The sequence below is a fragment of the Camelus bactrianus genome, chromosome 12 (assembly GCF_048773025.1).
Source record: "Camelus bactrianus isolate YW-2024 breed Bactrian camel chromosome 12, ASM4877302v1, whole genome shotgun sequence".
Lineage (NCBI taxonomy): Eukaryota > Metazoa > Chordata > Mammalia > Artiodactyla > Camelidae > Camelus > Camelus bactrianus.
The window spans coordinates 60,330,001-60,343,647 of record NC_133550.1 but is presented as its reverse complement, the minus strand read 5'-3'; the positions used below and the strand labels follow the sequence as shown (position 1 = coordinate 60,343,647).

The 13,647-nt window shown below is 49.4% G+C and overlaps 1 protein-coding gene across 1 annotated transcript; it reads left to right on the top strand.

Moving 5' to 3' along the window:
• Window positions 1-215: 215 nt before the first annotated feature.
• Window positions 216-13,647, top strand: EIF3D (eukaryotic translation initiation factor 3 subunit D). The gene is made up of 15 exons (XM_010960371.2): window positions 216-371; window positions 2,755-2,887; window positions 3,166-3,211; window positions 4,078-4,214; window positions 5,289-5,374; window positions 5,805-5,877; window positions 6,820-6,932; window positions 7,723-7,855; window positions 8,350-8,497; window positions 9,246-9,376; window positions 10,106-10,191; window positions 10,282-10,411; window positions 12,448-12,590; window positions 12,779-13,062; window positions 13,503-13,647. The coding sequence occupies exons 2-15, from the start codon at window positions 2,765-2,767 to the stop codon at window positions 13,514-13,516; spliced, it is 1,647 nt and encodes a 548-aa protein (XP_010958673.1). The 5' UTR covers window positions 216-371; window positions 2,755-2,764; the 3' UTR covers window positions 13,517-13,647.

Sequence of the window (13,647 nt, the reverse complement as noted above, 5' to 3'; positions counted from 1 at the left end):
CGCCTCCAGCTCCGATTGCACGGCCGCCACGTTTCAAGAAACCTAAACGCCCTCTCTGAGCGTCGCCGGATGCCCCATGACGTAACTATAAACATCCTCTGGAGTCTTGCAGCTTCGCAGGCTAACAAGGACAGCCCCTCGAAAAGAACAGTGACGAGTTTCCGGGCGTGCCTTCGCTTTACGACTCGTGCGTTCGGTTGCCGAACCGGAAGGAAGCTGGAGAGCAGTTTACGACAGCGCCGGTCGTGTTTACGGCGCCGGTCGTTGCGCGCGCATCTTTCTTCTTTTCCCGGTTTCTCGGAGTGCAGGCTTTGGCGCGGTCCCCGGCCCCGACTATCTCTCGCCATCGGGACCGGCTACGGCCGTTGCAGGTGAGCGGCGTGTTCCGTAGCGTTCCGCGGACCTCTGGGGCTGGCTTGTCCTGGGCCTGGCCTTCGGGCGCGTACCGGAAGAGACCGCCGTACGCCCCCTCCTGCCGCCGCGGTCCCTCCGCTGGGCGGGGCAATAATCTGCCTTCGCGGCCCGGGTCCTAACCCGTGCGGGTTCCGGTACAGCACTGTGGCTGAGATTCCCTGGCCCTGGACTCCGCTTAGCGCCCACAGGCTGGGCATATGTGATCATGTCACTTAACCCAGCTGAGGCTTAGGGTCTTTAAAGTGGTCCACGGCTCCTTGAGTTTCTGCGAGTGAGATATTGGGGGCGCCGGGATGAGCGGTGGCCGTCCCTGCTCGGCGGAGTTCACGATCCAAATGTTTCCTTTCCTTTTCTGTGAAATGGAAGACTGGGATGGAGTAGATTGATCTCTGATCTGAAACTCTCAACGCCCCCCAGGAATAGATGGTATATGATCTGCAGTAGCCACGATAATGTACATAGTACCATGGCCTGCCAGCCACAAGGCTCCTGAGACTGCCCCCGTAGCCAGTACAGCTGTCACTCCGTTTTAACTTAAAGTTTCTCCAACTGGTTCCATTCTACTCACTCTTATTTTACATTGAAACCAGGTGACTTCCTCCCCCCCCCCCGCCCCCATCGTCGTCCTCCTCCACCCCGAGAAATGTATGTCAAGCCTTGGGCCTGTTTCCCTCCATCTCTGACAGAACAAGTAGATTTTTGTGTGTTTTGAGATGTCTTACCATGTTGTCACATATGGTCCGAAATCCCAGATCTTTTCAGGCTGCTGCTCAGCTATATAATAATAGGAAGAGTGTTGGATTTCGGGCAGAACAACCCTGGAAATCAAATCTATTTTTAAATGATGGACAGATCAACTGCTTGATTTGGCTGAACTACACATTGTTATCTCTAAAATAGGGGTGAGGAGGTGTTAGTTGTGTTGCATCTGACACGTTGTAGGAGCTTGATAAATGTGAATTGCTTTGAGACCACCAGCCCTTCCCTCAGGCCTCTTCTTGTGTTGTAACTTAAGTTCAAGTTGGAGGATGGAGCTCCCAGATTTATTCCCTGTTGCTGTCACCCAAGTGTCATCTCTGTAGGAAGTCTTAGTCTCCTTACCATGGAGCAATGAAAAGAGTTTACTAAATTTAGTACCCTGTACTCTTTGATTGCTCTCCAGACTCCAACAATATTTGTGTCATGAAGTTTCCCCTGGGAACTCAACTGCTGAGCATTTTCAGAGGATTACCCTGGATGATAAATGCATACATTTTTCATAGGAACTGTCAGGTGAACATCTGTCTGCAGCCCCTGGTTTTTACTCTCCTGAGAGGAGTCCTAACTGTGGACTGTGGAACCAGTTTACCTGGATTCAAATCTTTCATCCGTTGGTGTTGCGACTTTGGGCAATGTCTTGATTTCTCTTTGTCTCAGTATTCTTATCTGGAGAGTGGGGATAATACTGGTCCTACCTCAGGATTGTTGGGAGGAGTTAATTTATGCAGGAGAAGCACTGAGAACATGCCTGGTACTCCTAACATTTATGAACATTGGCTGCATGGCCCCCTTTTATGACCTAAGGTTTCTGGTGGTCTCCTCAGCCTTCTCGTGGGCCTTTTGCTTGCCTCTGTGTCCACTTGCTCTGCATAAGGATTTGCATTGATGACAAAAAAGTGGAAGGATGACAGGAAAGTTGAATTTCGGGATTTACTCATGGAGTCTTGTTTTTTCTCAGCACTGTGTGTAAATGTATTTTTGCAAGACTGAGTGTTAATCATGGCATTTTACAGTGGAAGCATTTCCACATATGTTAACTACTACAGCTTTCATAGTGAGCCACTGATAGAAGCAAAACCAGGATCTTACTTATTTTACAAATGAAGAGAGGTTTAGGGAAGTAAAATATTGTACACCTTGGTGAAGGTGTTTATGAGAACTAGAACATGGTTATTACACTTGGAATAAAGTTACTACATTTCATCAAATCTGAGACACCGCTGAATTTAAGAAGCACAATTATTTCATAGAATACTAAGAAAAAAAGTTGCCAATTAAGATATGACACCCCATCAAGCATAAGGTGCAAACTCATTTCAAAGATACTACAGTGGGAAAAAAAATCAATGAAACATGATAAATCAGTTTGGTTAGCAGTCTTCTGAGTCCAAATAGTCACAACATTGTTTACAAGAAAACATTAAGTTGGGAGTAGCTCAACAGTTGATGGTTCCATTTTGTGTGTTGCTTTTTTAATTTTATAATTTATGTCTTAGCTTATCCTCAAATGGAAGCCTTTTTTTTTTTTAAACCTTCAGGCTTTTCTTTGTGGAGCTACCTATATTATTTGTATTTTTTAAGGTTTTAGAAGATGGCAAAGTTTATGACACCCGTGATCCAGGACAACCCCTCGGGCTGGGGTCCTTGTGCAGTTCCTGAGCAGTTTCGGGATATGCCCTACCAGCCATTCAGCAAAGGAGATCGGCTAGGAAAGGTACTTGCTTGTCCGCGGGGGTCTGAGTCTTTTAAGCTGTGGCTGCTACTCTGAGTTCGTTTCAGTTTTATTCTCTCAAAAGCATAAGGGTTACAAGCTCTGGGTACTTCCAGTGGTCGTAGAAGAGCTGAGCTCTTACAGAGCCATCATGAGCCAGTGCTCCTGGTTCTTCTTCACACTGTGTCCTTACTTTGGAGGAGAGGTGGGTTCTGGATCAGCAGAAACTTGCCTGGTTGACCTACGCTCCCTTCCCTGTCTTTCCTTATTGTTCTTACTAGGTTGCAGACTGGACGGGTGCCACGTACCAAGATAAGAGGTACACAAGTAAGTGTTCTCCCCCTGACTGCTTGGATCAGGGCCTTGGGGGATTGTTACTTCTAGTAACCTCCCCCTGAAATCATTCTAGAATCGGAACAAAATGCTGATAATTCATAGTTTTTAGGGGCGTATTCTGGACTCTGGAAACTATCCACATATTTTTGGAAGTAGCCTCCAAGTTGGATTGTCATTAAAGAGGTTTGACCTATTATAGTGGGATTTTTTCCCTCAACTTTTGGGAAGCCATGGCCCCTTTTACAAGTCTGTTGAACACATTCCCATTTTGCATTTCATGATTTGGGACTGCTTGTATCTGTGAGGCCAGTCAATGGATCCCAGTTTTAAAACTCCTGGTTTTAAGATCCTGGAACAGGAGATTGGATTTTACCTCTGTGCCAGCTGAGACAGCTAGAGGAGGACCCTGGAGTACCACGTTAAGACTGGCTGAGTCTGAGGTTGGCGAGGTAAAATGTAGCCCATTAGACATGTCTGCCTTGGGCGCCAGATGGTGGCAGTGATGATGCTTATACTGCGTACTTGCCTCTCCTGAGAGTACATTTTAACTCATTCTTGTAGAATAGGGCAGAGTTGAATGGACTTGTCTTGAGTTCCTCAGACTCTGTCTTAGGAAGTTCTTTGGACCAGAGCTTTTCAGACTTTTGAATATGCGTATGAATCATCTGGGGATCTTATTAAAATGCTGATTCTGCCTCAGTGGGCTGGGGTGAGGCTGTGAGTCTGTACGTCTGAGATGCTCCCAGCCAATGAGGTGGGTCCTGAGACCACATTTTATAAATAGTAAGGCTTTAGACCACTATGTGTTTGTAAAGTCTGTGGGTGGGGTTGTTACACACTGTCACTTTTGCCTCCAGATAAGTACTCCTCTCAGTTTGGAGGTGGAAGTCAGTATGCTTACTTCCATGAGGAAGATGAAACTAGTTTCCAGCTGGTGGATACAGTGCGCACACAGAAGACTGCCTACCAGCGGAATCGGATGCGATTTGCACAGGTAGGCCAAGAGCCAGCAGTCTGACTATCTAGGGGCTGTCCGCTGCTGCTAAAAATGCTACTGTGTGAGTACTGATGAGAGGAAAGCATGTTACCGTGGGTCTTATAGTGAATCCCAAGTAGCTGTTCAGTGACAAATTATGCCAAAGTAAATGGGTACTGGATCTGGGGATGAGTCTGGGGATGAGTTTAACAGTTTAGATTTCTGTTGACCAGGACATCTGTGCTAAGAATGGATGTTTGTGCTGGATGAAAAGGTGCGTTTTGGTCTATTGCGTCACTTAATTGCTGTGTGCAAGATTTATTAAGTAGATGGTCCAGTTGGGCTGTACCTTATTACATAAAGAGGCAAACTGAATAGCTCTAATAAGAGCCAGTAAACCTACTTCAATAAAGAATGTGTGTGTGAATATAAGTCTAAGCTAATTCCAAGTACAAACATAACCTCATTTTACTGCACTTCACAGATACTGCATTTTTCACAAATTGAAGGTTTGTGGCAACCCTGCTTCGAGCAAGTCTTCTGGTGCTGTTTTTCCAACAGCGTTTGCTCACTTCGTGTCCCTGTGTCACATTTTAGTAATTCTCAACAATATCTCAAACTTCTCATTATTGTTGTTTGTGATGGTGAGCTATGGTCAGTGATCTTTGATGTTACTCCTACAACTCACTGAAGGCTCAGATGATGGTTAACATTTTTTAGCAATAAAGTATCTTTTAATTAAGGTTGTACATTGGTTTTTTTACACATGATGGTATTGCACACTTAATGGACTACAGTATAGTATAAACTACGTGTATAGCGTAACTTATATGCCCAAGACATTTGTGTGTCCTGCTGCATTGCGACGTTCACTTTATTGCAGTGGTCTGGAACCAAACCCAAAATACCTCTGAGGTATGCCTCTACTTACTCAACTAAAACCCCCAGATGTTGACTCTATAAAAGCACAACGTAAAATGTGCACCTTGGCTTTTGCATCCTAAACTTGTGGTAATGACCTCCCATTAGGCACTGCCAATTGTAAGTCAGATCTCCAAGATTTTAACATGAATGTTTTTTCCTAATTCCCAGCGGAACCTCCGCAGAGACAAAGATCGACGGAACATGGTTCAATTCAACCTGCAGACCCTGCCTAAGAGCGCCAAGCAGAAGGAGAGGTGAGGTGCCCATCCTTCTGGAACAAGTTATCCTTCCAGGACTGACTACTCTGATATCACTAGGCCAAAGCAGGAGAAGAGTCATCTTCCCCACCATTGCAAAAAAACAGAAAGCCTTCCTAGAGCCAGTTAAGCCACTGATTCTGCCCTGGTGTCGTTCTCCAAGGGCCATTCGTGGCAGAGAGCATGAGCAGGAAACTGTTTGCAGTGGGCATGTGCACTGAGGGGAAACAGAGGCAGATAGGAAGAGATTCTGGAGCTTGCCTAGGCTCAGGTCTGCTGTGGCACAACTCCAGGGGGGCCGTTCACACTGGGTCTTGTGAGCCCCTGGAGCTGTGCAGGAGAGCAGACCTGGCTGGGTTCTATATGTAGAACAAGGTATAGCTGATCAGTGATCAGGTAAAACCATGTGCTTTTCCTGTCTTTCCAGAGAACGCATACGATTGCAGAAAAAGTTCCAGAAACAATTTGGAGTGAGGCAGAAATGGGACCAAAAATCACAGGTAGTGTATGCATACCAGAATTCTGTCCAGGAATTTCATTTAATTTGTTTGGTTTTATAACAGCTTTTTGAGGTGTCATTCACATGCTACACAATTCACCCATTTAAAGTGTACAGTCCAGTTTTAGTGTATTCACAGAGCACGGTAGCCATTACTGCAGTCAACTTCAGAACACACTCATCACTCTAAAAAGAAGCCCCGTTCCCTGTACCCGTCAGTCCCTGTTCTCCTCAGCATTAGGCTACCCGTCATCTGTTTTCTGTCTATGGATTTGCCTGCCTGGACATTTCATATAGATGGAATGATAACAGTTGGTCTTTGTGACTGGCTCCTTTCACTGAGCATCGTGTTTTCAAGGTTCATCCATGTTGGAGCGTGCGTCAGCACTTCATTCCTTTCATTGCCAAATTCCATTGTATGGGTATACCACATTTTGTTTCTCCGTTCACCTGTTGCCAGACATCGGGGTGACTTTTTCTTTTTGCTATTGTAAATGATGCTGCTCTGAACGTTCCTGTACAAGTGTGTGTGTGGACACTGTGAGAGGAGAAGACCTCTGTAAGAGTGAAGTTACAGTTGTGGAAGTTACATTTTGCTGGGCATGATTGCTGTAGCAGTAAGAATAAATAGCTAATACCCTGGGAGCAATATAAAGGACCTGTTACAGCTCCTCCATAAAACAGAAATACAAAAGAGTTGATGTTTCCGGGATGACTTCATTACCAAGGAATAGAATTCCCATTTGTTTCTGAACCTTTGTCCCTTCAGTCCTCTTCTAGATTGTGAGCTCCTAAGAGTCAGGGACTCTGTTAGAAAAGAGCCAGCACGCAGTAAATGTTCAGGATATATTTAGTGAATATAACTCTTCATGCTGTTAACCTGCCTTTTGCTTATGGTTTGCACTGGCTGTAATTTTTTCCCTCCGATGGTTTTCTCTGACAGAAACCCCGAGACTCTTCAGTGGAGGTCCGCAGTGACTGGGAGGTGAAAGAGGAGATGGATTTTCCTCAGTTAATGAAGATGCGCTACCTGGAGGTTTCAGAGCCACAGGACATGTAGGTGGCGGCCTTTACTCCCTCCACCGCGCTCCTGTCTGTGTGTGGACCAGCGGGTGATGACTGTTTCCTAAGCCCTAGTATTTCCAAAAAGGATTTGAAGCCACTTAACTCAAAAGGCCTTGCCCAGTCTTAACAGATGCGTTTTAAAACATCAGTGTGAAGTGGGGAAAAGCAGAAAGAAGTTTACTGATATTAAACTTCAGCTCTCAACTTCCTGGCATTGTCAGCAAAAGAAAAATTAAGTTAAGTTGTAGAACTCTTTGGCAGAAAGAGAAAGGGAAGAAAGCAGAAAGAAATTTGCTGATATTAAACTCCAGATTTCTTTCTGCTTCCTGAAATTCTGAGCAAAAGAGAAAGCTAAGTTCTGTAGCTCTTTGGGCAGAAAGAGAAAGTCAGCAGTTCTTGAAGAAAGGCAGGGCTCTTCCTGACACTTCAGAGAGCTCCTTACCTCAAAGGGCCTGTGGGTGGAAGTAACTTAGGGGAAGCTAGAGCCCCACACTGGACTTGGTGCCCCTGCTGGGGGCTTGTAACTGCTCCTCTCCCTGTCTTGGCCTCAGTCTCCCAGTCTTTAAAATAGGGAGCTTGAGCCAAATTGGTTGTGTTCTCACTGTTCTGTGGAGCCATGTCAGGAGCCAAGGGGACAGGGACCTGAGCAAGCAGTGGGAGTCGAGTCAGAGGCTGCTTTCATCTCTCTCGACCTTTGGGAAAGACTCGGATTCCATGACTTAGCAGAAAAGGAGCAGGGGTCTTGCCCCTCACGAGCATGACTTGCCCGCTCTCCCCTCAGCGAGTGCTGCGGGGCCCTGGAGTACTACGACAAAGCCTTCGACCGCATCACCACGAGGAGCGAGAAGCCGCTACGGAGCATCAAGCGCATCTTCCACACTGTCACCACCACAGACGACCCCGTCATCCGGAAGGTGGGCGTCCCCTGCCCCTCACCCGCCCGCATGGGTGCTGCTGGCCTTCACGGCTGAGACCTCAGAGAGAGAAGGGGGCGCGGGGATGTACGTGAGTCGGTTGGGCCTTGGAAGCCCCTGTAGATAAGACTCTTCTAAATCGACTTAGGATTAGATGAAAATGAAGGCACTGTAACCGGCCAGACTGGAAGTGTTGGTACTGAGTGAAGCTGTCCCAGATCCCAGCTCCGCCATGCTTCCCAGCTTCACCTCTGGGGCCTTAGTTTTCTCATCTGTAATTTGGGGTAAATGTGCTTACGGCCTCACGGTGAGGATGAAAATGTTGTGCAGTGCTCTCCTGGGGTGTAGCGGGCGCTTGGTGAGCTGCGCTTCCCCGGATCCTGGGCTCGCTAGCTTGCTTGCTGCAGCCTTACTCAGACAACCAGAGGGCTCCTTACAGAGGTGTCCTCCCTCCTGTAAATGGGCCTCACAGCTTTCTCTTGTCTTCTTTGCAGCTGGCAAAAACTCAGGGGAATGTGTTTGCCACAGATGCCATTCTGGCCACACTGATGAGCTGCACCCGCTCTGTGTATTCCTGGGACATTGTCGTCCAGAGAGTCGGGTCCAAGCTCTTCTTTGACAAGAGGGACAACTCTGACTTTGGTAAGAAGCTTGTCTGGGAAAACACATGCGCTGAGTGTTCTTGTCAGTCCAGAATAATTCCCTGGGGTAGAGGATAGGTGGAAGATGGTGTGTCCTCACGGGCATTGACAGCCTTGTCAGAATCCCCAGCCTCCTCAAAGACATGAGAAGGGACTGTCACTGCAGACCTTGTCAGGGCATCAGCATCTTGAGTCCTCACAGCGCCCCAACACCATGCTTCTGGTTGTTACTCATTTGAATAGCATTTTCCTGCCTTCTGCCATCTCTCCATACCACCTTTAGTTCTTAATGTTTTTCTTTAAATGATGCCTTTTTTTAATCCGTGTACTTAGAAAGGAGAAATGCATATGCATGTCTTATCCCATGTACACGTGCATGTGCACAGACACCGTGAGCGAAAACCAGTCACTCAAAAATAAGAGTGAAGCCAAACAATGTGATTACATTCCTTGCCTTTGTTGAAAAGCTAATAAAATCATTCTCTTGAAGAATCCAAAAAGAGCGAAAAGGGATAGCGTTCTTCCAACGTGATTGCAAGTGAATTTAATCTTAGTATCTAAAGTTACCCAGGAGCGCTCCCCGCTCCCTCCCCAGTGTGTCCCGCGCTCGGGAGACCCCTGTTAGCAGCTGGCGGTTCTTTGGAGGAAAGGCCTGTGTTGTTTGGATCGCCCCGTCTCCCCAAGGGGCCGTGCACGTCCTCGGTGACCCTCTGTTTCCTGGGTGGGTGACCGTGCCACTGCTTTTGCAGACCTCCTGACGGTGAGTGAGACGGCCAACGAGCCCCCTCAGGACGAAGGTAACTCCTTCAACTCGCCCCGCAACCTGGCCATGGAAGCGACCTACATCAACCACAACTTCTCCCAGCAATGCCTGAGGATGGTGAGCGCCGCGGCGGCCAGGCGTGTGTTGTGTTTTGTTAACTGCAGCTACTGTTTATTGAGCCTCTGCTGTGTCGTCAGCTCTGGTGGAGGAGGGGGGCAAGACAGATGGGGTCCCTGCCTGTCACAGAGGAGATCCAAGTTTGGGCTTTGAGGTCATACTGCCTGGCTCTGAACCCAAGGTCCACCACTGTTTAGCTTGCCGTGTCCGGCATGTTTCTTCTCTGTAAAATTAGAAAACTAGTAATACTGGTCTCACAGATACACTGTGATGGTTTCTTCAGTTATTTGACAGATACACTGTTGTGTCCAATACAGATACACTGTTAAGGAGCTGGGGATACAGCAGCCAGCCAAACACGGTTCTTGCCCTTAGGAAGCTTCATTGTAACAGAAGAGGAAAGACAATAAGCCCTAAATACATGTGTGTTGTGACAAATGGCCGCATGCTGTGGAGAAAACCAGAACAGGAAGGGCGCGGTTAAGTGAGGTAGATAAAGCACGTGGTCTACAAATGGAAGCACAGGGTAAACGCTCGCTGTGACACTGGTTGTGATTCACGGGTGCCTGCCTGTGCTCGGAAAGGGTAAACGGGCGCACAGTGAGCTCGGAGCCCCCTCAAAGGCACCAGGGACGTGGCCAGGGCTGTGACTAAGCAGAGCTGCGGGGCCTGGCTGACTGCCTTGGCGGCGACTTGGTGCTGTCTCATGACACCTTGTCATTTTTGCAGGGGAAGGAAAGGTACAACTTCCCCAACCCAAACCCGTTTGTGGAGGACGACATGGATAAGAGTGAGATCGCCTCTGTTGCGTACCGGTAGGTCACGTCTCTGGTGCCCCGCCCCTTGTGGGTGGTGTGTCTGACATCCAGGATCTCGGGTGACCAGGGGTTCCTCCTTTACTGCAGCTACCGCAGGTGGAAGCTTGGAGACGACATCGACCTCATCGTCCGCTGTGAGCACGACGGCGTCATGACCGGAGCCAACGGCGAGGTGTCCTTCATCAACATCAAGACCCTCAACGAATGGGACTCCAGGGTGAGCACGCCTCCGGCGCCCGCCGCGGGCACTGCATCACGGGCTGGCACTCAGAACCAGCGTGGAATCTTTCCCCTCTCATTACTTGGAGAGCTACCAAGATTTTTTTTCTTTTGTCTTCTGGGATTTTCCCCCACTGAGGTCCTCACTGAGAAAGGGATTGTGTGTGAGGGTAACTGCCTTCTCCCAGTGCTTTCAGTCTCTGTTCCATCCCGCCCTGCCGCCGGCTCCCGTTCTCTGCAGGCGTGACTGTGGTCTCTCCTTAGGATCTGCGTGGGCAGCTTTCCTGGAAGCCGGGCAGCTCTTTTTGACCTGTTCTTTCACTGCAGCCACTCCTGCGTCTTCAACCTGCTGATGCCCCTTTTCCAACTCCTTCCCTTACTGAACTCAGAGATTCTCAGATTAGCTCAGATTTAGCTCCTCAGGAAGCATCTTGAACGAAATGTGCTTTCTTCATTTTTCCTCCACTTTCTGTTCTCTCTCAAGCTGCTGCGCCATGATGGTTGGGCTGTTTTCTTTTCTGAAACTGCACGGGCCTGCCTGAATTTGAAATGGCTGGCAGTGCTCCTGGGTGCTGCTGTGTAGAAGAAAGGGTGCTCAGTGGGAAGGGCAGCTCGACGCCAAGGCTGTGTTGAACGAGGGCCCTGTGAGACGGAGCACAGGGGCCGTTGTGCTAGGCCCTCAGAGAGCCGATGTCTGACCCGCGTGGTTAGGGGAGGCCCACCCTAGTGGTCTCCCTATATTAAGGGATTGTAATTCCATCTGCAGAATCATTTTTGATGTGAGGTAGCATGATTGTGGGTATTTCATCATAGTCACAGGTTCCACCTGGACTCCAGGATAGTAGATTCCACAAGAGCAAGGGTCACTGGGGGGCATCTTAGAATTCTGCCAACTCCAAGCCTCCTTCTTGAACTCTAAAAATAATTCCCAAAATCTACTGTGACTCCCATTCCATTGTTGCTTGGTTTTGTTTGTTTTCCTAAACAACCTTGTCCTTCCGATGTCCGTGTTTGTCATTACCTCTGGCTTGTCCGTTCATCAGCTTTTTCTCTCCCGCTCTTTTAGGCTCAGAGCCTCCAACATCTCTGACCCCCCCTCTTTTGCACTCATTTTGCTGTCAGGCGCAGCCTGTCTTCTCGCTCAGTTCTGGGTCCCACAGACATCAGGACCCTACTTGTTCTGCCTGTTATTTTGCATTTGTCACTTAACTGACCTCCCCAACTCCTTCCTCCCTCCCTTCATGAAGTACAGATTTGAGGAAAGGCTCTTAAAATGCCAGAGCAAACTCACAAGGCTGCTGCCAGATAGCTTTCCTTTTTGAAGGAAACACAGAGACATCTGCCACAATACTACTCCTTAGTGGCTTGGACCTAACTTCCTAATAAGAGGAACCCTGGTATTTCTTTTAGGCCAGGGTTGCAGTGAACCAGGTGCCCTTCAACTAGTCACTTCACTCTGAGTCCGAGTTCCCACATCTGTAGAAGAGGTGGTTGGAGAAGACGGTCTTTGGGGTCCCCTGCTTTGTCCGTATATGTGCACATGCCCGGCGTCTGACTCTGCCCTCCTCTCCTCTGCGGGGCCTCCACCCCACCCAGGCTAAGCCCGCCCGTCTTTCCCTCCGTGCCTCTTGGGTCACCCCCCCTCCAGCTTCTGCCAGTGTTCTCCACGGGTGAGCTTCTGACTTCCTGTGTGAAGCCCTTCCTCTCCACACCCATGGAGTAAATACTCGCCTCCACCATTTGTACGGCACTTGTTTTTAACTCATGTGGGCGTGTGTGCACCCTGGTCCCGGTGAGCTCTCTTGAGGAAAGCAGTTGCAGTTCATTGAGTGCCTGCCACGGGGCAGGCAGTGCCAGGGTGGGGGACACCGAGTCTCCGCCTCTTAAACCATAAGTCGCACCCTTGATCTGCCTGCGGGCTCGCCCCGCCCCAGCCAAGCCCACGAGGGAGTGTCTTCTCTGCCAGAGGAGGCGGCAGGCCCCAGGCAGTACGGGGCTGCCTTCACTTTCGTAACCGGGGCCTTCCCTCTGCAGCACTGCAACGGCGTGGACTGGCGTCAGAAGCTGGATTCTCAGCGGGGGGCCGTCATTGCCACCGAGCTGAAGAACAACAGCTACAAGTTGGCCCGGTGGACCTGCTGTGCTTTGCTGGCCGGGTCCGAGTACCTCAAGCTTGGGTGAGACTCCTGGCCGCGACCTGGGAGCCGATCTTGAAAGGGGGGGTCTGCGGGTCGGGAGAGGAGGGCTTGCCCTTTCCCCTTTCCCTTGGGACGCGCATCAGGCCACATGTCACCGTTTCACTGATACTCGGCCCGGGGCTCTGGGCCGGCCTGCCCCCACCGTAATACCCCTTTCCCCCCGATAGTTACGTGTCCCGGTACCACGTGAAAGACTCCTCACGCCACGTCATCCTGGGCACCCAGCAGTTCAAGCCCAACGAGTTTGCCAGCCAGATCAACCTGAGCGTGGAGAATGCCTGGGGCATCCTGCGCTGCGTCATTGACATCTGCATGAAGCTGGAGGAGGGCAAGTACCTCATCCTCAAGGACCCCAACAAGCAGGTCATCCGCGTCTATAGCCTGCCCGACGGCACCTTCAGCTCGGATGAGGACAACGAGGAGGAGGAGGAGGAGGAAGAGGAAGAAGAAGGTTTGTAGTAAGCCTCACTCCAGGGTCTGGAGTGAGCAGTGGGCTGGCTGGGGACAGAGCTCTGTAGCCCAGTCTTCCAACCTCGATATAAAGCTGCTTGAGAATTCCCTGGGACATCACTAGCATTCAGTCTGGCTCCACGAGCTGCTTCAGGAGCCTTTAGATTGCATGCAGGGGTTGAGGAGAGTGGTCCTGTAGAGGCCAGGGTGCGGAAGGAGCAGTGGGGTCCCCGATGTTAGCCAGTGTCTGAGGGAGGAGCGTGCTCCAGGTTAGTTACGCGGCCTGAGAGCTTTCCCTTGCCTGCTTCACCAGTTGGTGACTAAAGGAAATGCCTGTTAGTCCTACAAGGACCTGTAAGGTTTAACTTCTGAGGGGAGGTGTTGAAAATCATAAGCAATTCACCAGCTCCACCAGTTTGACATGGCTTTTGTATCTTTCAGAGGAAGAAACTTAAGCCAGATGGTGATACGGAGCTGGAGTTTGCATAGCAGGGCCTTGGATGCTTAGTGGAACGTTTGTCTGATTCTCACTCTCTGAAGCTGACAGTTGGAATAAAGCATCAGTCTGTTTAGTCTCTTACCTTCA

Excerpts from the sequence above, each read along its gene's own strand:
- EIF3D (XM_010960371.2), top strand. The coding sequence starts at position 2,765 with ATGGCAAAGTTTATGACACCCGTGATCCAGGACAACCCCTCGGGCTGG. Across the intron at positions 2,888-3,165 it reads AAGGAGATCGGCTAGGAAAG|GTTGCAGACTGGACGGGTGC; the intron begins GTACTTGCTTGT and ends TGTTCTTACTAG. Across the intron at positions 8,498-9,245 it reads GAGGGACAACTCTGACTTTG|ACCTCCTGACGGTGAGTGAG; the intron begins GTAAGAAGCTTG and ends CTGCTTTTGCAG.